Here is a 27,163-nt window from a genome sequence, read left to right as displayed (position 1 = left end):
GCAGGGCTGTGCAAAGTCACCAGCCTCATTCGCTCCTCCAGAGCCATCTGGGTCCAGTGGCAAAATCAGGACAACTGGAGATGGCCCCAGATGAAACAAAACATAAAGAAGAAACAAAGGAACTATAAGCTACATACAGAATATAATTGTTATATGTAATTAGCATATTATACTCTTTATAGTTAGATAATCTGTAGAAACCAGCCAAAATTCTTGGTTTAGATGGACTAGATGAAGACTTGAACCATTAATGTAGCTTCCAGGTGACCTAAGTACAAAAACCACCACACAAGGAGTCAACAGCAGTTCCCTCAGGCTTCTTACCAGCAGACCATCATAGCTGGCCAAAGAAGAGACAGGGAAACTGATCAACTGAATCAGTGTTATACCCTTAGTGAGCATCCCTTCCATTTAATGTCTAAATAAACCTCTTTTGGTTAACAATTAGATGTTTTACAAGTGTCTCATTTCAATTCTAAACTTAAAGCACCAGGCCAACCTGCATTAGGTCTGACCCAAACAGATGAATATAGGCAGTGGATAGAGTGCCAGGCCTGGAATCAGGAAAATCTGAATTCAAATCTGGCCTCAGATACTTACTAGTTGGGTGACCCTGGGCAAATCACATTACCCTGTTTGCCTCAGTTTCCTCATCACCAAAATGAGCTGGAGGGAAATGGCAAACCTCAGCTTCCTCTTTTAATAAAATGAGATATAGTCTAGATTCCAACTAGTAGTCTCTGAGGTCCCTTCTACATCTCAGTCCTGTGAAATTTGGAGAACTTAATGCAGAAAGAGTGCTCTCCCATAAGTCTTGTGCTACATTGCCAAGTTCTATCTGTCAGAGCTGGAAAGAATCATAGGGTTCATCTGGTCCAATATCAAGGAACCCTTAAGGATCATTCTCCCACCACATAAAAATGAGTACAAACTAAGGTATATGAGTCCAAATATGTTGTGAACTCAGTTACCTAAAGATCTTGTCTAGCAAGGTCTAAACATTGTTGGCAAAGGAGTAAATAAGACTTTTCAGTAAGTTGTCAAAAAGAAAAAAAAGAACTACCACACTCTAAAATCAAAATGCTTAATACAGCCAGATGTTTCACCCAATGATGAATCATGTTTGCTTATCATTTGTTTTCAAAAGATTTTGGACCTGATCCTTTGTTGAACAAATCATGTTTCAGAGAATAATAGCTAATATTTATATAGCTCTTCTAAAGTTTTGCAAAGGTCTTTACATATCGCATTTAATCCTGACAATCAGGCTAGGACCTAAGTGCTATTATCCTCATTTTACAATGGCAATTAAGGTCAAATAATTTACATATGGCTTTCATGTTTAGTCATTTTTTTTAGTTGTGTCTGACTCTTTGTGACCCCATTTGGGATTTTCTCAGCAAAGATACTGGAGTGGTTTGCCATTTCCTTCTCCAGCTCATTTTACAGATGAGGAAACTGAGGGTTTAATGATTTGCCCAGGGTCACACAGCTAGTGTCTAAGGCCAGATTTAAACTTGGGAAAATGGGTCTTCCTCATTCCAGACCCAGAGTGCCACTTAGCTACCCTTATATATGGCTATACAGCTAATAGATGTCTGAGGCAGCTTGACTCCAAGCATAGCACACTTTCCTCCATGCCACTTAAAATATATACACTCTACTAAGAGACAACATGGCATATTGGATAGAGTGTTGCACTTGTAGCCAGAGTAATTTAATTTCAAATCCCACACATTTACTATCTTTGTGCCAATGGTCAAGTTGCTTAACCCTCTATTCCCTCAACTGTAAAGTGGTGATAATGATGCTAGTAGTAACTATTCCACAGTATTATCGTGAGGCTCAAATGAAATTGAGGGGGTGCTTGGGTGCTTGTGCTTGGACCCTAATTCTAACAGCCTCTGCTTGGATGCCTGTGCCTGGACCCCAGTTCTAAAATACATCTGGCCCTAGCAGTTTGTTTCTAGCTAAAAGGCAGCATGCCCCAGCAATACACTTATCTCTGCTCCTTCCTCAGTAAGCAGCTGTGCCTATCTATAGACAGATTCCCAGATGCTGATAATTCACTATACACTGAGTCATGACCATATTTGCTGCTTACTGACCTTTCTAATATGTATCTTAGACATAGTGTTTTGTATAACAAGATGTTAGATAAGAAGCTACATAGAGATTGCTTGTTTGCCGTGACCTCTAGTTAACTTAGTGAGGTTTCAGAGTCAAAGCCACCCCCCCTGGTAGCCCCTCCTTGGGCTATTTCCCAGTGAACTCTGAGTAAAAGGCCTGTGCAGTAAATACAAAAAGTGCACGTTACTTTAAGAACTGACCACCCCTTAACCACTCTATAATCCCACCCCAAAACACCTAATTGACATGTTTCACCCCTAAATCTCTTACAAAAACTCTCCCTGCACCTGTGTAAGGTTGCAGGTTCCCTAAGAATTTTTACCTGCTGTAAAGAGTAATAAACTTGCCAACTTGACTTAGAGAATGCTTGGGTCCATGAATTCTTTCCAGGAGACCTTGCCCTGGGCATTTTGGTTTGGGATTCCTGAATCCCTGGGTTTCTTTTCTCCCTCAACAAAATCATCCATATAAAGTATTCTGCAAACACCATATAAATAACAGTTACATATTGATTACCACCATGGTACAGTTTGGTGATAGGAATATGGACAAGTGCTTCAACAAAGTTCATTTATCTTGTTTGAATGGTTCAAAATTTATCCCTAATGTTACCCAGACTCCTTCATATCCAAATTGGTAGGCCAAAATAAAATCATAAATGCATCAGAAAAACCTCTGACACAGACTATGTGACCTTGGAGTCATCACTTCTTGGCTTCAGTTTCCTTGTATCTCAAATGAGAGGGCTAGACTATGATCTCTGAGGTTTCTTCCATTTCTGACATTCTGTAATTCAGTGATTCTATATTTATACCCTTAGTAACTCAAATTTTAATCATAACTTTCTAAATTCTTGTTTCCAAAGAAAAGAATCATAATTTTCTTCGTCTGTCATCATTAGTGTAATAGTGGTAGGAAAATGTGAACAGGATTGTTTAACCACTCCTATTTGTACTTCCCCCACTCCTTTTACTGATTCTTGCCTAGATGGGTTTCTTAGTATAAACACTCCTTCTCTGTTCTAGGAAGTTGTATCAAAGAATCTCTCTCTCTCTCTTCTCCCCCTCCCCGCCCCTGTTTAAGCTCCAAGAGCCCAGTCAGATGCTCTGGAAAAGCACTTCAGAGTTAGATCTATTTCTCTGCTTCCCTCAACAGCTTCTTCCCAACTGCATTTCTTATAAGCTGTGGTTAATGTTATTTACAAAGATAAAATAAATGTCTAAAACAAAGTAAACATTTTCCTAAAGTCCAGAGGGAAAGGATTCTGGATTCTCTGATATAGCCCAAGGCAGAAAAGGTGATATGAGATTAGCACCTTGGGATTCGCAGATCAGGAGGGTCTGAGCTATACAACATATATCCCAATATTCCTCATGCCTAATCAGTCCAAATAGCTATAACTTCAATACAGAGGTACCCTTTCTTAAAGATGGCTGCCTTTGCCTATACTTCCATTATTCCAGCTCCTGGCATCTTGTTGTGCACAATGGGTATAGCTTATCGTTTCTATCATGTTGCTTCCTTTCTAATTTATTCAAGAGACTTCTTTGGCTTTCAAAAGACCAATACTACCAGCTTTAATGGTATAAAGGGGATGAGGAGCTTTGCGATGATTGTGGCTGGGATACAGGACAAAGTTCATCAGCTCCACCATTCTCCCTCTAGCGTCAATAAGCTTCACTGAGGCTAATTTAAGCTTCCAGGTAAATTGTGTGAACTGGGATGCTAGGTGGCAGAAGAATGATGGGGAAAGGAAAACATGCATCTTAACACTACAAGGAGAGAGGGTTGGGGGGACCACCATCTGGTGGGAAGCAAATATTAAAAAAAAATCTTGGGTTCAACTAGGTGGCACAGTGAGTAGAGCACTGCCCCTGGAGTCAGGGGGACCTGAGTTCAAATCTGACCTCAGACACTTGACACTTACTAGCTATGTGACCTTGCACAAGTCACTTAACCCCAATTGCCCTGCCCTCCCCCTTCCCCACCCAAAAATCTTGGCAGCCGACTGAGAAGCCCTGTTGGGTGCCAACTGGGTATGACTAACAAAAGTCTCTACAAACAAAAGAATTAAAGTTGCATTGATTGGCCTCTAGCTACGTTGGCTAAGACTGTATCACAAAAGAGCCATAATAGTTTCTTTAAGGAAGAAAGACAAACTGGCCATCTCTTAGTTTCTCATATAATCATTCCATCTTCTACCTCAGCATATTTGCACATGTCATCCTTCCTGCCTAGAATGCTCTCCCTCTTTGCTTCTGCCTTATATAATCCCTCTCTTCCTCCAAGGTACAGCTCAAACACCACCTTCTGCTTGAAGCCTTTCTTGATTCCCTCAACTGCTAGTGACCTTCTTCCCAAACTACCTTCTGTTTAACCACTTTGTACGTATACCTGCATACATAAGTATGTGAATACATGTTTGTGTATATATGTATATATACACACATATACATGCCTGTGTAAATATATTAAATGTATATCATAAATACAGTGTGCATATACCAAATAGATATAAAATTTTCCTTCATTAGAATATAAACTCTTTGTGAATAGGGATTTTTTCCATCCTTTGTATCCCCAGCACCTAACACACTGCCTGGTACATAATAGGTACTTAATAATGCTAGTTGATTGATCATAGCTTCTTAATGACTTCATAAAAATTGAAGTTAATTAATTCAGCCTGTGCCCCCATCACCCCTACTACACACATACATTCCTCAGAGGAACTCTTCCAATCCCTGTGTGCATCCTTAGCTAAGTCAAATGAAGTCAGTGACTGTTCATGCATTTCCATTCCATTCATGCCCTCCTGAATATAAAATTGTTCTACCTGGTGGCAGTTACCTATAGGTCCTAACCTATGTTTCTGTATAAGACCATGTTAAGACCACATATGCTGCTATACCTTTAGGAACCAGAGTAGCAACTGGATTGCTGGTGGAGCTTACTGACATAAGTAATCCTACTTTCTAATGCTTACTAATTTTATTAATCCTTATTAATTCTTCAGCTCAACTATATGACTAGGTCCCAATTAATGTAAACCATAAATCTCCCTGAAATGGTTATATTATTTGAATTCCTATGGAATATTTTCATTGGGCTGTAACTAATCACCATATTTCACATAATTATAACTTCAAAGAGTGCAAATTTGAATATATGCAACTGCTACAGGGGATTCATTAATTTTCTAATCAGGATCTTGATTTATATTAATTACTGAACCTGGGACCAAAGGCAGGTCTGATCTGTTTCCTTATCAAGTGACAGTGCTGTGCAGCAGATAGTGAAAAAGATCCCCAGTGTCTCTCCTTGTGTACCTCATGGGCAGTCACTCATATTTCACATGCTAGGTATACAGTAGGAGTATGGTCGATCAGCGTTCTAGGCATTGTAAACCCACCTAGCCTAAACATCTTAGGCTCCTAGGAAACATTTTCAGAGAGGGCTCCCCTTATCTTCTGTCTTTTGCAAAATTGGAAAGATTAATGGGTCAGAGAATCTGAAGACCTGGTGCCTAGTCCTACTTAGGTAAGTCATAGGGTCTCAGCTTCCGCACAAAGGAGACTATATTTTAATCCCAGAGGTAATTGGCAGCCACTGAAGCTCCTTGAGGAAGAGAATGACATGGTCACACCTGTGCTTTAGGAGTTTCGACTTGGCAGCCTATGAAGATGTGGGAGGTGAGGGGCCAATCAGGAAACTTTTGCAGTAATCTAGTCAAGATGTGATAAGGACCATAAGGTCATAGACCATAGACTTAGAACTGCAATCAACCTCAGAGGCCATGCAGTCCAAACCCCTCATTTTACAGATGAGGAAATTGAGGCCCAGGGAAGTAAGGTGATTTTTTCCAGTGTCACAAATAATAAGCATCAGGTGATACTTGAATGGAGGACTTCTGACTTCAAAGCCAGTATTCTTTCTACTAAGATAAATGCTTTCTCCCTAACCAGTGTGAGTTTGATATGAGTAAAGATAAGGGAGAGGAGACAGAACCACTAGGACTTAGCAATTGATTGGATGGAAGGGGTAGTAGTGGTGAAGGAGAATGAAGAGTTGAAGATGATTCCTAAGTCTTTAACCTCAGTGACTGGAAGAATGATAGAAACGGGGGTGTTAGAAGATGTATAGATCTCTCTGTCTAAATGTGTCTCTGGGGGGAGGAGTATAGAGAAAGATGAATTCTCCATTTGACCTGTTGAGTTTGAGATGCCAAGGGACTATCCAGGTGGAGCTGTCCAGCAAACAGGGAAAGATAAGAGATTAGAGATTTGAGTCATCTGTATAGAATTCCTAGAATCCAGAGAAGCTGATGAAATAACCAACATATAGAAAGAGAAGAGGCCAGGACAGAGCCCTGGGATATACTCATATATATGGGGCAGGATATGGATGAGGTTGGTGAGCCTGTAAAAATAAGAGTGAAAAAGATTCATCAGACAGGAAGAGAATTGTAATAAGGAAATGTCATGAAAACCCTGGGAAGAGAGGATAACCAGAAGGAGGTGTTGGACAGTGCCAAACGCTACTGAGAGTTCAAAAAGGACGATATTTAACAATGAATAGATTATTAGTGACCTTGGAGGAAGTGTTTAGTTAGAGTGGCAAGGACAGAAGCCAGATTTCAGGGAGTTGCTTTGGATAACTATTTAGTACTTGGTTCTTAATAAGTTAAGTAAGTGAACACTTCCTACAAATTTAGATGGTGAAGTTATTGAGATCACTGTGCATATACAGTGTTTAATGGAGTTTTTGCAATCCTTGACAATATGTTGTTAATATCACTTCCAAGATAAGCAGAACTTTGAAAGAATGGGTAGATAGATGGCTACCAAGAAATCTGGATCTGAAGCCAGAAGACTTGGGCTCAGATTCCGGCTCTTACTACTTGCCAAGGTCACTCAGTTTGTAGTAAATCTCTAGGCTTCTACTTCCTTTTCAGTAAAACGAGAGAAGGCGTAGATGAAATTGAAAGGCTCATCTGACTGATCTGTACTCAGATTTCCAAGTTCATTCTCTTGGGGATCTAAAATTTGCAAACACTCCTTGAATTATAAATTTTGGAACAGAAAGGAACTTTAATCCACGCTCCTTATCTTAGACATGAGGGAATTAAGTCTTTGAAGAATTGAAGTAACTGACTTCCCACCAGTAGCTATAAACAAAATTGTGTGACTTGTGAACCCACAAAGGCAAAAGGCCAAATTTAATTAGAAATTTAGAGAATAGAAGTGTCAGAAATGGGATGAAACTCAGTGGATTCCTGTTGTAGTTTTCTTTCCCATGAGACATCTGGTAACAAAAAGCAAAGTACATGCCATTGTGTAGACCACAAAAGCTAAACTAGTGAGTAAGGGAATTAGAGGGTGTGTGTGTGTGTGTGTGTGTGTGCGTGTGTGTGTGTGTGTTGGGGGGGTTATATTTATTTGGCATCTTATATATATAAATTGCATCCCCGAATACTTTGTATTATTAATGCAGTCAGAATGCTCAGAAAGAGACAAATGGATAGGATTCCTCCTGTCCAAGTTGTAAGAAGATAATAGTTGAGCTATCTCAAACCGGATACAAAAAAAAGCTGGTTATATATATGAATGTAAAAACTCAGAGAAGAACATCCTCTTGCCTCAGAAAGTTAGAGAGGGAGGTAAAGTGCAGCTAAAGAAGGAACTGGGTACCCTTAGATGACTAGGGCTGAAAAGCTAAGACAATCTGCAAAGTTTTAGAAAGACCTATGCCCTGAGAAGAGCAGAAAGAAGAAGCTGATGTAAAAAGGAACAGATTTAACTGAGATGGAACCTCAGGAAGGGAAAGGGAGAAGCTGACTGTCCAGGACTGAACTGGTTGAGCACCAAGGTCTGAAGGACAGTTGGGGGGAGGGAGGGGGAAAGGGGAGAGGAGAACCATCCTTTTGGAAAAGATAAAGGAATGAAGTCAAATTTATCAAAGGTGAGAATGGCAGTCCTGCTCGAGAGGGATGGGGAGAGATGAGAGGACAATCTCTCTGGATTTGTCCTTCCTCTGAAAGAAAAGGAAGAACTTCAGCTCTTGTATTGGGGGATGGGGAAATAAAGGCTGGCGAAGAGGACCAGATGCGGGTAGTCCTCCGATACTGAATACATAAGATGGCAAGAAGTGAAGGGAAAATCTTGTGGCGTGAAAGTGAAGAAATATGGGGAAGGGGGTATTGGAAAAGGGAAAAAACAAAGTGTACATAGAAAGGAACCAGGAGGAGCAGTGAAGAGAGGCTGAGGATGAGTAACTATAACTGAGAATGAGAACACTATCCCTTACCTAGTCTCTCCCTGGTCGGTATATAAGTTTCTGAAGAGCCCATCTTTGTCGGTCTGGTTCACTAAGCCGGAGAAGTCGAACTGCAGCACATAGTGGCTGCCGGGCTTCAAGGTTTCACTCAGTTCCATCACCAGGTACTCCATCTCCAGGAACTTCCACAAGTTGTTCACCGACACCTGGCCCACTGGCCACTGCTCCCGGTCAGCCCCGGGGCCCTCAGGCAAGGGACCCAGCACCTTGGCGCCCTCGTAGTCTAGGTGCAAGCTGTGGATCAGCACCCGGGTGGTCGGGGAGACGCATTTCACAGTGATGTTGAGCCGCCCGCTGAAGGACTTGGAGGAGTTGGCAATTTGGTCCGGCTGCAGCGGAACCCAGAGCTCCAGGTCGTAGTGCAGGGGCACCACGTCGGAGGGCAGGCGCACCACGTCGGAGGGCAGGCGCTGATGCTTCCAGGGTTCAGAGGTAGACTGGGGCTGGGAACTGGAGCTGGACAGGGTCGGGTGGTCCAGGGGCCCGGAGGTGGTCTGGTTTGTGTCATCCAGGGGCCCGGAGGTGGACAGGGTCGGGTGGTCCAGGGGCCCGGAGGTGGTCAGGTTTGTGTCGTCCAGGGGCCCGGAGGTGGACAGGGTCGGGCGGTCCAGGGGCCCGGAGGTGGTCAGGTTTGTGTCGTCCAGGGGCCCGGAGGTGGACAGGGTCGTGCCGTCCAGGGGCCCGGAGGTGGTCAGGTTTGTGTCGTCCAGAGGCCCGGAGGTGGACAGGGTCGTGCCGTCCAGGGGCCCGGAGGTGGTCAGGTTTGTGTCATCCAGAGGCCCGGAGGTGGACAGGGTCGTGCCGTCCAGGGGCCCGGAGGTGGACAGGTTTGTGTCGTCCAGGGGCCCGGAGGTGGACAGGGCCAGGTGGTCCAGGGGCCCGGAGGTGGACAGATTTGTGTCGTCCAGGGGTCCGGAGGTGGACAGGGCCAGGTGGTTCAGGGGCCCGGAGGTGGACTGACTCCGGTGGTCCCAGGACCAGGAGGGTCTCCTGACGCTCGGCCGAGTCCCGGGGCCGCGGATGTTGCTAGTCTTGGTCGCCTTTTTCTCTTCCTCCGCTTGCTGCTTGAAGGCCACCCCCTGGATAGCCGGTGCAGCCCTAGGCACGGTCCTGGACTTCTCCGACGGCTGCGAAGGTGTGTGACTGCAGGGGACGACGAAGGAGCTAAGCACCGCCACAGACAGCAGTAGCGCTCCGAGTGCCACCACCGCAAGGACGACCACCTTGCGGCTCAGGTAGAACCCGGAGTTAGACGTGAGTCCCATGGTGCTGACTGAGTAGCCAGTGACCCCCTGGTCACTGTTGGAATTGTCAGGAGTGGTGAGAGGAGCCGAACCTAAAACCTGAGGAAGCCCCTAAACGCCCACCGCCCCACCCCAGTCTGGGCGGTCCCCCCCCCGCCCCTCCCACTCATCCTTTCTAATCCATCCCCTTTTCTTTTTTTTGTTCGTTTCCCCCATTCCCTCTTCCCACCTCCAAGAAAGGTATGAGAGATGAAGAGGGAATGAAGTTCTAATCTAACTCCTCTGACTAGCGAAAGGGAGCAGGGCAGGAGGAAAGCGGTTTCTTGCCTACTGGCCAGATCCAAGTTCTTGCCTAGCTCTCCCATCTCTGGCCTCATTCGAGGGAGGAGGAGGCAGGCGGGAAGCACCGGAGGCGGGGCTGACGACTTGTTCGACCTCCTCTGTCCTAGCCCAATTTAAGAAGAGAAATATGAGGGTGCTGGTTGCGGCGGGTGGGGACAGAAGAGGGGGCGGGGAAGTAATGGGATGCGAGCTCTTAGGAGCGCAAGGGGAGTGGAATCTGATAGAGGGGTATGAATCTTTTTTAACCCAACACTGGCTTCAGACGCTGTAGTAGAGAGGGGTGCTGAAATGGGTAGGTTTTCCTGGTTGTCGGTTCTCTAACCAGACCTCAAATTTTTTCCCAAGCTCCTAGTTTGGTGGGGAGACACCTGGACACTTTCTTCTTGTTTGCGCTTCCTTCCGGAAGAGGACCATGACATCAGGGAGGTGATGCCATGACATGCAAGTGACTCGGATTTAAGTGAGGGAGGGCTGAATAGTCACTGGTCTCACTTTCTCCCTGGGAGCCATCTGGGTCCAGTGGAAAGATATAGATCAGAACAACTGGAGATGGCCCTCACACCCAGTCTCTAATGTTCTGAAGAAGAGAGGGCGCGGTCTCATGCGGGAAGGGATGTAACCTCCCTTCTCCTGGACCTCCGCAAACTTTTTTCAACCACGTGTTTAGGGACAGCTGTGTCCTCTATGGAGTGAGCCTAGGGATTTTCCGAGACGCGAGACACACAGCGCGAAAAGATAGTCCAACTCGCCAAGCAGCTGAGCTCAGTCTTCAACTTCGTTCAGAATTCTGGTTTCTGTCTGCGTTAGGGATGTGTTTTTGCCTAGAGGAGGAGATTCAGCAGCGTTCAAGTATTTGAGGGTTAGAACTGAGACTTTTTTTTTTCTCATCATTAATAATAATTCGAAAAACCGAGTGTTCCACAATGCAAAACTAAATTCTAAAGTTCTAGGGGAATATAGAGAGATAGTGAACTGAGACCTGTGATTTCACTGATTCAGGGAACTCCCAGGTGAAGAAACACCTACTAACCACCTCCTCTTAGAAAGTTACCTAGGATTGAGAGGCTGACCTGACCAAAATCACACAGCTAGTGTGTGTGTGTGTGTGTGTGTGTGTGTGTGTGTGTGTGTGTGTGTGTGTGAAGTGGCAGTGAAGTGGAGAAATGAGACAAACGGGAATTAAACAGTTTTGGACGACAGATGGTGTCCTGGTAACATTTAAAGGAACCTTGTTTAGTAAAAGCAAATAAGTGAAACGCCTTGCATATAAAGGCCTGCCCACATTTGGTCTCTTCCCTGAGCTCCCCAGTCAAAAAGAGAGTCTGCTTTGATTTTGTTGGGGAATTCCTCAGCCCAGAGGTCCTAAGATCTTCCTGGAGGAGAATTCCTCCCAATAAATAAATAAGTCAATAAATCATGATGCAAAGCTAGAAAATAGGAAGTTTAATTCACATCAGGGGATGGGCAGTTGCCAGGGGGCTGGCAATTCTGCAGAGATACAGAGGGGGATTCTCAAGGTTTTACACAGTTTTAGGACAGGTGGCAGAGGGAGTCTTTCAGGTAAGGCTACTCAGCCACTTTCCTTATTTGGAAGGTTAAGTAAAAAAGATAGGATGCTAGGCAATTTGGGGGAAAATGCCTTAACTTTGGAGTAACCTTGGAGTAAACCAAGATCTGGTTTGTTCTGGTAGGGGCTCTTTGTTCTATGGGTTTCCCTGCAGTTAATCTCATCAGACCATCTTTGTAGGGTAGGAGATCTCTAGCTAATCTCATCAAAATATTTTGGAGGCATAAATTACAGTCCTCCCTTTGAGACAGAATCAGCCCAACACTTCAGGCTATGTTTCTCTTACTTCTAAGGCTGCTGTTTCTGGGGACATATTTTTCCCAAAACTCACAACAAGCAGGTTTTGTACATTTCTTCCAACATTCTCTTCTTTGATACTCCATTAGAAATATCATCAGGAGCAGCTAGGTAGCACAGTGAGTAGAGCACCCGCCCTGGGGTCAGGAGGACCTGAGTTCAAATCTGGCCTCAGACATTTGACACATGTACTAGCTGTGTGACCTTGGGCAAATCACTTATCCCCAGTTGCCCTGACAAAAACAAACAAAAGAAGTATCATCAAATCTAGACTACCCAACTTATAGGTTCATAATACAGTAAGCCAGCAAAATAGGAAGCTTAGTCCAAAGAGTGTTATGGTGGTGATGAAAGGAAAATGCGGAGAACAAATCATATAAACTCTAGAATATTATCTATAATAGATATCAATAAATCAATTATACTGCAATAAATCTGGGAAGGAGTAAACAATTTAAGCAGCCTAGATCTTAACCATTCAAAAAGGTTAAGACACTCTAAGAGACAACGGACAATAAACATGTGTATAGTTAGACAGCTGGGGACAACTAGGTGGTTCAGTGGATAGAACACTGGGCCTGGAGTCAAGAAGACTCATCTTTCTGCATTCAGCTTCAGACACTAACTAGCTGTGTGACCCTAAGCAAGTCACTTAACCTTGTTTGCCTTAGTTCCTCATCTGTAAAATGAGCTGGAGATGGAAATGGCAAACTACTCCAGTATCTCTGCCAAGAAAACCCCAAATGGGATCATGGGGAGTTTGACATGACTGAAAAATTACTTAACAATAATAAATAATCAAATGGACAGGTTTCTTGGGTTTAGCTCTCTAATTCATTGAAGTCATTTGCTTCTGAAATATTTTCCCTGGAAATTCTGCATCAAAAGGGGTCTGGTCTAGACCACTATCCACACATTTTTCCAGCTTGGTCTGTTTACAGACCAAGGGATGGACCAAAGGGATAGTCTTTTCATCTTGTTTCTAGGGTAGATTTCTCCTAATAAATCCACTTTCCAGGTTCCAAGTCATACAATGGTGCTTGTGGATATTCCCTCTATAATGCTGTTCAAACACACCAGTAATAGGGCTTAGTATAATTTAGCAATGCCTGACAAAATCTAATTACATTGGCCTACCAGTAATTAGTTTATGTGGTAAAAGCCAGTGTAAACCTTATGGAGTTAACCTTATCAACACCAAGTCTATAGGAAAATCAAACCAGTACCTACAACTGAAAAGTTTTGGGCTTCAATATTTGCAGACCAAGTTCTTTCCTTCTTGCCTAAGCTCTGTAGGTAACACACATTATTTCTGTCTATAGCTTAGACAAAGAGTTTATTGTTTATTGTTTATTATTGTATTATTAGACAAAGACTTGTTTATTGATATTATCAGAAAGAGATCTCAAAGAGGAAAATCATAAAGTTTCTTGACAACTATTAAAGCAATTCTCCATGTAACAGACTCAAGCCAACTTGAGAATGTATATACAATTACTAACATATAATCAAAGCTTATATATTTGGGAATTTATAAAAAATTGGCATCTATGGATATTCAAATGAAATTGAAAGAGGTTCAGAACTTTGTTTTAAACTTTTTCACTCAGGTTGTCTATTACCTACAGAGCCAAATATAAAGCCGTTTTAGGATGAGTACCTTCATTTGGCTTTTCATCATTGTTTTCATAGGAATGACAGCAAAGGCTCTAAGGCCACTTATACAGTTATGGCTGTCATGACTCTTTTAAATATATCTTCTTATACATTGGAAGAAAATATTTGAAAGCCAACCACTTCTATCTTATCTTGCTGACATCTAAAATTCTCTATAATACTTTGTTAAATCCCTGCCTTTTCTTTTGGCCTCCTCTAGATATTTTGATAGCTGGCAAATATGAGAACTTTTTGTTGTCCCAACCTGAGTGAAAAATCACAGTTCTATATTCTTGCCCTTTTGGGGAAATCAAAGTGCTTACTTCATATCACCCTCTAATTGAGTTTCCCACACTTGTGTCAATGTAGATAGGTTTCCGACTTTTTAAATTTCCTTTCTCTTTATTTCTATGGACGTTCTACACTGATTCCACACTATATTTTCCTGGGTTGATACCTCAGGCAGGGGAACTTTCAGCCTTGAGGCTACGTATGGCCTTCTAAGTCCTTGAGTTCAGCCTTTTGATTGAGTCCAAGTTTTATAGAACAAATCCTTCTGTTAAGGGGATTTGTTCTGTGAGGTTCGGATTCAGTCAAAGAGCCGCACTGGAGGAGTTAGAGGACCACATGTGGTCTCAAAGCCTCAGGTTCCCCACCCCTTCCTCACATTTTTATTTCCCAATAATCTATCAAGTCAACTTCAGAGCTAACTGTCTTATACAGACTGAAATTTGTTGCAAAACTTTGACTCTTTCCTTGATCAAAAATGAAACAGTTTAGGGACAATTTCTCATTTTCCCAATGCTTCCAATTTGGTTTCTTCCTTAAGAGCTTGCAAATTAATGGTCTATTTTAATTTCTTTAATTTCTTTTTTAGCCTCAAAGTAATTTTCCTAGGCAATTAGATCCTACCAAACAATTTACAGAAGACCACAATTGTCCATTTTCAAATTATTTCACAATTTTCTAATCATGCCTTGGACTGAAACAAGTTAGAGAGCTGACACTATCTGTGCTAAACAACTTTAAGGTTGAGAACTCAAGCACCAAATACAGTCCTAAAACTTCAAACTCTAACACTGCTTTTTCCTTTACTTTTGGAATAACTAGAGACAAAACCTTTAGACTGGCTTCACTTCAGTTTAGGAATGAACATTCTCTGGTGAAATTATTTTCTTCCTTTACAATAAAACAAACAAAAAAAAATCACTCCACAGGAAAGGAAGAAAGTAAGATATGGCTGGTGCTGTTTGAATCCAAATTCCACAAAGCCTTTACTTTTAACAGTCCTAAAGACCTGTACCTGCCCCCCTCCCAAAAAAACACCCTGAAATTTCAATATATATAAAACATTCAACCACACTCCCATCATAATTTGGAAATATATTCTAAACAGATGATGTTTTAATCACAAATTTAGTCTCTAATTGGTTTGCCATATTGCCAACTGCTATATTTTACCATAAATTTCTCCAAATGGAGAAAAGATCTCCTTTCTTTCTCTGTGTCTCTGTGTCTCTGTCTCTGTCTTTCTCTCTCTCTGTCTCTCTGTGTCTGTCTGTCTGTCTCTCTGTCTGTCTCTCTTTCTCTCTCTGTCTGAAGTCCCAATTTGGCTGGAGAGGAGACTATCTTGTGAGTTTTGAAACTTGAGTGAAAATTTTTCAGTCTTAAAAAAAACAAAAACCTTTCTCCTTTCACTGATCAGACCACAGGAAAAAGTCAGCTGGATTTAGACATAGAACACAGACAATGCTAACACTCTACATTACATAAAATACTTAAGGTACCAATGCTTTTTTTTTTTGCTTTTTTTTTTCCTTCCAAAGATGCCAATTGTCCTGTTTGGAATGGGAAACCATTTCATAAACCCTTCTAAATAGATTAATTTGTCAAGATTAAAACTCTTATTATCTAGCCACTACTGGCTAGGATTTTCCTTAGTCTGTCTATTCCATGTGTGACATAAGAATATGAAGAGCTTCAGACAGAGACTTTAAATGATTTTGAGGGGCTGAGAATAAATTTTGATCATTTAGTCCAGACTGAATTGGGACCCTACAAAATCAACATGACCCTGCAGACTATGTTTCTTTGACCTTTAAGGCTACTATTTCTGGAGAGATGTTTTTCCCCAGACTCACAGCATACAGGTTTTGTACATTTCCTCCATAATGCCAAAGCAGGCATCATCAAGCAACTGTAAGATGACCAAGAGAAAAGTTTCCCCAAGTCCTCATCTTTGCTCTGGTCTTTTAGTGAAGGAGAAATATGCAGTGGAGTAGCTGCTGGAATGAGATCTCCACGTCAGAAGTGTGAACCAGTCCCTTGGGGCCCTGGATCTGGCCCACTCAGAAACACTCCAACACCTACCCCCAACCCCAACCTGGGTGAAGGTGACTTGCTTTCACAGCAACCTATTTTCAAACCTGGAAGAAAAGATAACAATTGGTCATTATTCCCACCAGTAAACCCACAAGGAAAAAGTAGTTTCAAGGGCAGTTATAACATGCAGTGGTCTTTGGCACCTCCTCCATCTGTTTGCTATCTAGCAGCTGAGTTCCTCTGGCTGTTTGCAGGGATTGATGTCTGGGTATAGGGGGAGGAATTGGGAGGATGGTAGGGAAAGAAGAGCCAACAGGTGGAACATTAAATAATGTTTGTGACGGTGCCATTTCATATGAAGGTTTTGTGTAAAGATTTTCTTGATGAAAAGACTTGAGTTCGCAGTAGTCCCCAAAAGTGGGCATTTCAGAATCTGTCACTGAGAGAAAACAAAGAGTGAATTGGAGAGATTTTCACTTTCTGACTTTGAACTGAACAATTCCAGCGAGAAGTCTCTCTTGAGGCAGTGCAAAGGTACAATGGCACATTCACACCTCTCCGGAGAAACTAAAACTGCGTTGGATTCCCGAAGAATAGGAAGGAAATAGTGCTCTCCCTCCCAATACATTCCATCCCACAAATTAACTTCCTTACCAAGTCATTCCCTGACAACTTTCCTCTCACAAAGCTCACACAAATGTTCTACTGTAATTTAATGACCGATCTGTCCACAAAGATGAAGAAGACCAGGAAGAACTTAAACTAGCTTTTCTTTTCAAAGTTAGCAACAGTCTCTATAATTGTCCTAAATTATTATGACTTAGACCAACACAAATGGCTGCAGCCTGGAGAAGCTAGAAAGAGGAAGTGAGAGACCCTCTGAGGCCTGAACAGCTATGCAGACTCCACGTACCTACAGTTGTGCTTGGCATCATGTGTTATTCTTTTAGGGGGAAGGGATGTGACAGGGAGAGTACTGGCAAATAGGTTTGTTGGATTACCATTTCTCTATCTGTCAGAATTAAGCAAATCGGCTGTAGACTTAGAATTCGAAGATATCTCCAAGGTCATCTGCTCTAATCTTCTTGTAGAGATAAGGAAGCAGAGGTCAAGTGACTTAACCCAGTATTAAGTGTCAGAGGCAAGATTTGAACTCAAGTCTTTTACCTCCATAACCAGTGTGCTTTTCCACATACCATGCTGCTTCCTTTACAATCAGGCACCTTCTTTTATTGGGTGTTCCCTTTTCTTCTAAAAGTAATTTTATCATTTTCTTGGGGTAGAATGTTTGATGTTCTCAGGGACAATGAGGTCACCACACCTAGTGTGTGGTAAATGATGAAAATATATTCCTGGCTAAAGTAAATATGAGAGCAAGAAAAGTGAGAGAAATACGGCCAGAGCACATCTTCCAACTCATACACAAATTCTGTCCTTTTACTTTGTATACAATGTCATGGTAGGTGCTTACAGAGGGATGCAAAAAAATCTTTTTTGTTGTTGTTGCGTCGTTTCTGACTCTTGGTGACCCCACCTGGCATTTTCTTAGCAAAGGTACTGGAGTGGTGTGCCATTTCCTTCTCCAGCTCATTTTACAGATGAGGAAACTGAGGCAAAAAAGGGTTAAGTCACTGACTCAGGGTCACACAGCTAGTAAGTATCTAAGGCCAGATTTGAACTTATGAAGATAAGTCTTCCTGACTCGAGGTTTACTGGGCCACCTAGCTGCCCCACAAAGAAATCTACTCCATACCCTTGAGAAACTTGAAATTGAGGTGAGAAGACACATGGGAATCTGCTGTCTTCCCCCTATTCCCACCCCTGCAGTCTTCAGTTGTCCTGGCCTGATTTTAAATATTTCCTAGGCTTTAGATAAAATGAGTAAGAGATGCTCATTCCCAGGGTGTCATTTCTTTCTTGTCTGAGCCCCTTTTAATTGTTTAGTGGAATTTGAAAGGCCACAGAAGCAGAATTAAGCCTAGGCAGAAGTGAAACTTTTTTTTTTTTGGTTTCCCTCTTATCCAGACTGGAAGAACAGCAGCCACTCTGAAGCCCAGTGCCAGTAGAGATCAGCACAGGAGTTTTGACCTGCTGTGTTTGTAACCTTCTCTGGTTTGAGCTTCCTTAGGCAGCCCGGTGGCCCCCTCACTCCCCTACCCCCACTGCCAAAGACTCACCATATTAGTGCTGAACTTAGTATGGACACACAATTGACCCTAAACCTATTTCAGCTCAGAATTCCCAAATATAAGTGATCCACCAGCCTTGTTGTTGTTTGGTTATTCAGTTGTGTTCCACTCTTCATGACACCATGGATTATTTCCATGGGGTTTTCCTGACAAAGATACTGGAGCACTTTGCCATTTCCTTCTCCAATGTGCCCTCATTTGGAACTGAGGCAAACAGGGGTTAAGTGACTTGCCCAGGGTCATACAGCTAGTAAGTATCTGAGCTCAGGTTTTAACGTAGATCTTCCTAAATCCAGGTCCCGTGTGCTATCCACTATACCACCTAGCCTCTCCTGTAGTAGGGATTACAGGCATGTTCTACCACACCTTGCTTGTATTTGGTTGTTGTTTCTTTTAAATTTGTTTTTTGAAAAACCTTTTTTTTTTTACTTAAGCTTGAGAAAAATGACTACTACCATTTCACAACAGCTACAGTTTAAGGGATATAGACTTGTGGAATGATTTTTACCAAATATAATTTTCATAAGCCTTAGTAGTACAGATCAAATGAAAGATATGAAATCATTATTACTAATAAGAAACAACAAATAGCATTTGGATAATCCTTTGTGTTTTTCAAGGACCTTTATGTATTATTTCATTAAGTCATTATGACCTACCTACTTATGAGGTGGGTAGGACAGGTATTGTTATCCCCATCTAACCAATGAAAAAGCTGGAAGATTAAAATATAAATCAATGGCTTGCTCAGAGTTGATTACAATAGAATAAAGATTAGGACATAGAACTAGTTGTCTTTCTACTACATATATAAAAATGTTACACTACATAAATGTAACTTCATTTTGTCTTTGTATGTATGTCTCATTATGGTTGAATATATGTTCTTGTTACTCTAATCCATGCTTCATGAAATGCTCAAAAGAGAGTTTCCAAGCTTTACAGGGAACAGTAGTGTTCTAGGTATATCTATAGCATCATTAATACTAGTATAATATGTGTGTGTGGGGGGGGGTATCATACCTCTTGCCTGGGGCATGTGTTCACATACTCTATGCTGACTCACTCCAATCTGCCCTCCCACTGGCAGGTGCTCAAACCCAGAGAAGGACCACCACCACATGGTTATACTCGCATTATCTCAGGATCCTAGGAGTATCCATGTGATGCGATTAACGTACTCCCGATGCTTATTTCATAGAAATTTAGGTCACAATTTCCCACTCAGGACCTGTGAGAGTGAGTGGGCATATACTTAAAAGAAATTTGGCAGAGAAATGTATGAGTGAGAAAAACCCATGTGCTCCCAGCAATTCACAGTTCCAGATTGTAGGCCTCGATATCATTTGTCCATTTATGAACATCTGTCCATACAAAGCAAACTGCTAACTGCTCCATCTCTGAGCCTCACTGCTCTCCAACTAGGTTAATTCCACTTTTGTTTTACTCTCAAAATGACGATGCATTTGCAGACTTTTTAGCTTATAATACCCTTAAAAACGTGTTGAAAAATGTTAATTTAGCTAGTGGTTCCTTTGAAGCCAGAGACTACATTCATCAGGCTGGCTCTCTCTGGGCAATACAGAAAATCCCAGCACTGACCAGCATGCTGAGTCAGATCATCAGTTTCTATAAAACAGCTCTTAGCAAAGCTAGCTCAGGTTAAGTCTCTGGGCAAGGCAGACAAACCCATTCAACTCTTCAATCATCAGAATGTGATGAGTGTTGAACAATCAGTTTGTAGCAAATAAATCTCTCAGCAAAGCAAATGCAAATCTGTTATTTCTCCTCTGCATTTCCCCTTCAGACTAGAAATGGAAACAGAGCTACATGTACATCTGAATCTTTACCTCTCTCATTCTAAGTGGTGCCAAAGGGGAATAAGTGAAACAGAAGTTCTCATCCAATAAGTTCCAGCCTCTTGTCAGCCAATCAGGACTCTTCTAGTGGAAGCCTTCTTTAGCTCACTGCACCATCTGTATCTTCTTCACACAGATCAGGCAATTCTGGCTTTCTATCCCCTGCTCTTTCTTGAATCTTCATCTTCATTTGCTGGCTTTTTCAATGCTATTTCTAGTGGCTTACATTAAAGCCTCTTTTCATCAAAGATTCAGCTTTCAGGTATGATGCAAAAACTCACCAAATCTCCCCTAGGAAATCAACAATCTTTATTTAATCATCTGATAGTTTATAAATAGCCATATGATTTTTCATTTTGTGAGTTTTAACCTCCTAAGCCTTAAAACAGTTATATGCAAATGAGATGAAGGACCACAATGCTCTGTAACTCCAGCCACTTCCTAATCTGAAAAGAGGTCCCGTTTAAGAGTCTATGTCTCAGACAACTATGTGTCTCTATTCTTACATTGTACGAGTCTTCAATAAATAAAAGTTCTGCCTTCTTTGAACCATCAAACCATTCAAATACGAAAGAGGAATTGCCCAAAATTTCATTTTGGTCTTATCTTGAACTTAGCAAATACCAAATAAAGGAACATTTTATTTAGAATGAGAGAAGACTGTACACAAGACTGTAAAAGTCCATTATGCAGAATCTATTTTCTTTAATTATATAAAGTAAATTCAACTTGTAACTTTAAAAGCTGTTCAGCTTGTCTGTGATTCCTTTTCTTGAGAACCTCTAGCAAGAGGCACATTTGGGCAGCTCTTAGTTGTTAGGAAGCTTTTTCTTAAGTTTATCCTAAATCGGCAGCTCTGTAACTTTTGCCCCTTGCTCCCTGGAGCCAAGCAAGTTTAGTCCCCCGTTTCACAGGACCACCCTTCAAATACTTGAAGACAGTTATCATGCCCCCTAAAACCATTTCACAGGAGATAAGGCACAGAGAAGTAACTTTTTTTTTAATGAGTACTATCAGTGATTGAATTTAAACTAGAGACCTTCTCTGGACTCAGCTCCCTTTCCAGAAGCCTCGCTTTCCTTTCATTAATCCAAGCAAAAATTGACATAAATTCAATCCAATTCTGCTAGAATATCAGTGGGTTTTCTTCTTCTTCTCCGTAGTTGCTAACAAAGAGGGCCCTTTTGTCATTTAGGCCATGACTTCAAGAGTCTAAGGTTGAATTTTTCACCACGTGTAAGCTCAAAACAATATCATGGGCTGAAATAAAATATATAAAACACTTGGCAAACTTTAAAATGTTATATAAAGTCCATTATTATAACTCCATTGCGTGCTATTACAGCCAATGGCATGAAGCTTGTGGCTACCGTCTAGATTGTCAGCCACGTGAAGCTCACCCATCACAAACACAGAAATCCAAATTGATTTGAAAGCAGAAAGGTTCTATTAGAAGAAAAAGTAGACACTAGTGCCAAGGCAGCCAAGTACAACATACAAGAAAGCCTATAGCCCAGGAGAGCCAGGGGCAACTTATACCTGAAAACCATAAAGGGGAGCTTCTGGGAAGGGTTAGGACGGAGAATGGACAGTCCTTTCCAGTAACAGGTGGGACACAGAAGCAGACTGTTTTGCAGGAACAGTTGACCACAAGTCTGAGGTGCACAGCTCAGCAAGATCAGCCAGAGAACAACAGCAAAGGCATCTGGGAGTGAGCAAGACTTTGGCTCACTACAGGCTCCCAACTGGCTCCTTTAGGCAAACAGGATTGCTCTTTGTCCAGTGTACTTGCCTGGTAAGGTAACTCATAGAAAACAGACATATTAATCGCAAGGGTATACTCACTATACATATGTGTGTGAATGACACAAAAATATGTAGATGGAGATAGAAGATTAGATATAGATAGAAGTATATATACATACAATTTAAAACAAATGAGCCTAACCCTAAAAAAGGTAGGCAAACACTGATCTTTCCATTCAATCAAAAATTTTATATCTTCTTAGATACAAAAGGCCCCAAACTCATTTTCCTTTTGAGTCTTAATCATTTTGTAAATTCATCCTGCTACCTGGCAATAGTCCTAGGATGTCTTCTCCCACCATCCCATCATTGTAGCATTTATTAGAATGTTTATTTATTAGAATATTTTATTTATTAAAGTATTTATTAGAATGTTATCCTAAGCAAAAATGCATTTTAAAAGGTAATTTACATAATGAATTTCAAAGTGAAATATAAATGGCGTTTGCCTTATTTGCTGAAATAAAGCTCAGCATGAAAAATCAAAGAAATCAAACATCTCTGAAATGGAGTAAGAAAACATTTGTTTTTAGTATAATGCAGAAGAAAGCTAGGTGAAAGTACAAATCAGGGACCTTTCTGTGGCTCTAGAATTCTGAGGTCCTCTCCCCAAGTGTAATTTCTGCCCCAGAAAGCACTCAACACCTGTGAGCTACTTTTTGAAAGGTGGGGAGGTGACTTTTCCCAATGATTGAACTCCAGTGAGCCATAGAGAGAGCTCGTTGAAGAAAGTGACCCCTGGTCCTGAAGACTTATTTTCTCTGTAACATTCAAAAAACGAAAATACTCTCTTCTTGTCTGCCCTCATTTTCTCATCTGAGGAAGGCTAAGAATAATTGCTTCCTGGCATCCCCAAGCATCCCTAGTATGTTAGGCACTCTTTTTAGTTTGTTTTTTTTTTCCCCTCAAATTCATATGAAATAATTACAGGCATCAGGGAAAACTGGTTTATTTCCAGGTATGTTTTGCCAAGGAAGCTGGTGGAAGGGGGGGAAAGGTTTGAGTTCCTTTATTCTCTGAAGTAAGAGTCCCTATTTTAAAAGGCAGTAACTCCAAGAAAAATGAGGAGAAAATTGATATTTTTTTCATCTTCTTCCTTTTCCTCAGGCTTTATTCCTATGCCCCCAACCTGTTGAATTTTTCTCAATCATTTAAAGTTCAACTCAGCTCCTCCAGGAAGCCTTCCCTGACTTTCCCAGTAGACAATGACCATTTATACCTATGATTTTATATAATTCTTATAGAACTGTGAGTTCATTGATTCACCTCCACCATTACATATCTCAGTAATGCACACTTTTTCACAAAGCAGTACTTTTCCATATCTTTCTACAAATCATAGTTATTTATGTATGTTTATGAGAACAAGGGCCATATTCAAATTTCATCTGTTCCGTGGTATCTAGCCCAATCCCCTGGGCAGCGTAGGTGCTGCAAATATATGCTGAACTGAATTGAGTTGAATTGAATTCCCCTGATCTCTACCATCATTCATAGATTGTAATGTTGCTGTCCATAGCTTACATCTTATATTTGATTTGCATTTATAAAGTCGATGTCCATTGATTGAGAACTGACTAAACAAATTGTGATACATAAATATAATGCAATACTATTATACCATAAGAAACTAAGAATGTGAAAAACTCAGAGAAACAAGTATAAGATATTTTCATGGGTTCAGATACATTCATTCCATGAATAGAAGTAGTTGTAACACTCATTAAAAACTCTAGGGCTTTTGGCTCTCTTTCCTTATCTTGGCCCTGGAGGGAATAAAAATATTTTAGGATTTGGACTGAATAGGAGCCTGGATTATGCCAGTTATAGGACTCTTTGAACTCATGGAGAGAAAACAGAAATCCTTTTGGATTTTTTGGTCCTACTTTCAGGTTAGTAACATATCTCACAAAATAGCATCTAGGTCTTGGAAATGGTTTCTGTTTTCCTCAGTTTGGTATTAAGGTAGAGGCTAATAGTGTGCTAGGTTTGAAGTTAAGACGTGGGTTCAATTCTCTTCTCTGACACTTAGTAGCTAGGTGACCAGTCACATAATGTCTGTGTACCTCAGACAACTCCTTAGTAATTAGTTTGCATCCTTATTAGCGGAGGGGTTGATATAAAAATATGCTCAGGATTATAAAAATAGGAAGATCTAAATCTCCTACTCAATAGCTTAGAAATTTCCTAGCCCATTTTTAAAAATATTTAATAATTTTAGTTTTCAACATTGATTTCCACAAGATTTTGAGTTACAAATTTTCTCCCCATTTTCTACCTTCCCCCCCACTCCAAGATGGCTTATATTCTGATTACCCCATTCCCTACTCCGCCCTCCCTTCTGTCACCCCACTCCCTGCCCCCATCCCCTTTCCCCTTACTTTCTTGTTGGGCAAGATAGATTTCTATACCCCACTGCCTGTATATCTTATTTTCCAGATGCAGGTAAAAACAACTTTTATTTTTGGGCATTTGTTTTTAGAACTTTGAGTTCCAAATTCTCTCCCTTCTTCCCTCCCCACCCACTCTCCTTGAGAAGGCAAGCAATTCAACATAGGATACACATGTATCATTATGCAAAACACTTCAATAATAGTCATGTTGTGAGAGACTAACTATATTTCCCTCCATCCTATCCTGTCACCCTTTATTAAATTTTCTCCCTTGACCCTGTCCCTTTTCGAAAAAGGTTTGCTTTTGATTACTTCCTCCCCCATCTGTCCTCCATCTATCATCCCCCCTCTCTTATCCCCTTCCCCCTACTTGCCTGTGGGTTAACATACCCAATTGAGTGTGTATATTATTCCCTCCTTAAGTCATATCCGATGAGAGCAAGATTCACTCATTCCCTTTCACTTGCCCCCTCTTCCCTTCCAATAGAACTGCTTTTTCTTGCCACTTTTAAGTGAGATAATTTACCCTATTCTATATCTCCCTTTCTCCTTCTCCCAATGTATTACTTTCTCACCCCTTAATTTTATTTTATTTTTTTAAGATATCATCCCTTCATATTCAATCCACCCTTGTGCCCTCTGTCTATATATATGTATATTCCCTTCAATTACACTAATACTGAGAAAGGTCTCATGAATTACGAATGTCCTCTTTCCATGTAGGAATGTAAACAAAACAGCTCAACTTTAGTAAGTCCCTTATGATTTCTCTTTCCTGTTTACCTTTTCATGCTTTTCTTGATTCTTGTATTTGAAAGTCAAATTTTCTATTTAGCTCTGGTCTTTTCATTAAGAATGTCCTCTATTTCATTGGAAATTCATTTTTTTCTGCCCTGAAGCATTTTACTCAGTTTTGCTGGGTAGGTGATTCTTGGTTTTAATCCTAGCTCTTTTGACCTCCAGAATATCATATTCCAAACCCTTCAGTCCCTTAATGTAGATGCTGCTAGATCTTGTGTTATCCTGATTGTGTTTCTACAATACTCAAATTATTTCTTTCTGGCTGCTTGCAATATTTTCTCCTTGACCTGGGAATTCTGGAATTTGGCCACAATATTCCTAGGAGTTTTCCTTTTAGGATCTTTTTCAAGGGGTGATTGGTAGATTCTTTTAATTTCTATTTTACCCTCTGGTTCTAGAATATCAGGGCAATTCTCCTTGATAATTTCTTGAAAGATGATGTCTAAGCTCTTTTTTGAACATGGCTTTCAGGTAGTCCAATAATTTTTAAGTTATCTCTCCTGGATTTATTCTCCAGGTTAGTGGTTTTTCCAATGAGATATTTCACATTGTCTTCCATTTTTTCATTATTTTGGTTCTGTTTTATAATTTCTTGATTTCTCATAAAGTCACTAGCTTCCACTTGCTCTAATCTAATTTTGAAGGTGGTATTTTCTTCAGTGGTCTTTTGGACCTCCTTTTCCATTTGACTAATTCTGCCTTTTAAGGCATTCTTCTCCTTATTGGCTTTTTGGAGCTCTTTTGCCATTTGGGTTAGTCTATTTTTTAAGGTGTTATTTTCTTCAGTATTTTGGGGGGGGGGGTTTCCTTTAGCAAGTTGTTGACTTATTTTTCATGATTTTCTTGCATCACTCTCATTTCTCATCCCAATTTTTCCTCTACTTCTCTTACTTGATTTTCCAAATCCTTTTTAAGCTCTTCCATGGCCTGAGACCAATTCAGATTTTTCTTGAAGGCTTTTGATATAGGCTCTTTGACTTTGTTGATTTTTTCTGGCTGTATGTTTTGATCTTCTTTGTCAATAAAAAAAAGATTCTATAGTCTGAGTCCTTTTCTGCAGCCTGTTCATGTTCCCAGCCAACTACTTGACCTTTGAGCTTTTTGTCAGGGTATGACTGCTGTTAGAGTACAGAATACTTCGTCCCAAGCTTTAGGGGCCTTACACTGCTGTTTTCAGAGCTACTTCTACTCCAGAGTTACAGTAAGCTCTGCCACACCAGCACTCCTCCTCCCCCAAGAACTGCCAACCAGGACTGCAACCTAGATCCAAGCAGGGCAAAGCAAGAAAACCCTGCCTCTGTGCCAGCAAAGCAATCCCTGCACTCCAGCTCTGATGCCCTGCTTGATTCTTCCCACTGTGTGAACCAAGGACTCTGGAAGCAGCTGACACTGGAGCTCTGGAAGCAGCCACAGGACCTTCCTGCTGCTGCCTCCATGCCACCTCCAATGCCCCCAGGGCTGGGGCCGGACCGCACACTTTTCTCACCCAGATCCAGCAGTTTTCTTACTAACTTGCTCTGTGGTCTTTGGTGTTTGTGGGTTGAGAAGTCTGGTAGCTGCCACAGCTCAGTGATGCAGGGCCCTAAGGCCTGCTCCACCCAACTCCCTGTTTCGTTGGTCCTGGCGCAGCCCACGCTGGGTTGAGCTCTGCTACTAGCATGGTGTGATAGACCCTTCGTAGCAACCATCCAGGCCATCTTGGGCTAGAGACTTGTTTCCCTCTGTTATTTCATGGGTTCTGTAGCTCTAGAATTTGTTCAGAGCCATTTTTTACAGGTGTTTGGAGGGGTTTGGGGAAGAGCTTAAGTGAGTCCCTGTTTTCCAGCTGCCATCTTGGCTCTGCTCCCCACCCCCAGCCCATTCTTGACCTTTTGTATGTATTTATATTATACAGGCAATAAACTTTCTAAGGACATAAAGTTTATTTAACATCACAAAAATGCAAAGAAAAGAGTTTCAGCTCCTGTATGGGCACCCCAGTAGTAGCAATTTAGATTTGAAGATCTTTCCCACCCATTAATAGGCCATGTGACCTGTTTATGTCACAGGAAACCTAAGTCACATGTGGTGGGAGGAGCTTCCTGACAGGAAAAAGCAAGTTATGTCATAGGAAATGCAGAGAGAGAAAGACAGAGAGAGAGACAGAGAGCAGTTATGGCTGCTAATGGCCGTTGTTGATAGCTAGAGCTGAACAGACTGACTTAGCTGTATTGTGAGTTTG

At 41.3% G+C, this 27,163-nt stretch overlaps 1 protein-coding gene across 1 annotated transcript in view; it reads right to left on the bottom strand.

The window, feature by feature from the left end:
* The window catches only part of LVRN (laeverin), a 41,070-nt gene extending 31,324 nt beyond the window's left edge, over positions 1-9,746 (bottom strand). The window contains exons 1-2 of the mRNA XM_036740404.1: positions 9,398-9,746; positions 8,437-9,100 (exon numbers count right to left, since the gene is read on the bottom strand). Coding sequence (XP_036596299.1) covers positions 8,437-9,100; positions 9,398-9,731 — 998 coding nt within the window. The 5' untranslated portion in view covers positions 9,732-9,746. The remainder of the gene's footprint in view (positions 1-8,436; positions 9,101-9,397) is intronic.
* Positions 9,747-27,163: the final 17,417 nt, after the last annotated feature.

The sequence above is a fragment of the Trichosurus vulpecula genome, chromosome 1, assembly GCF_011100635.1.
Source record: "Trichosurus vulpecula isolate mTriVul1 chromosome 1, mTriVul1.pri, whole genome shotgun sequence".
Classification (NCBI taxonomy): Eukaryota; Metazoa; Chordata; class Mammalia; order Diprotodontia; family Phalangeridae; genus Trichosurus; species Trichosurus vulpecula.
Note: the sequence above shows the minus strand (reverse complement) of the source record. Positions and strands in the feature narration are given on the sequence as shown.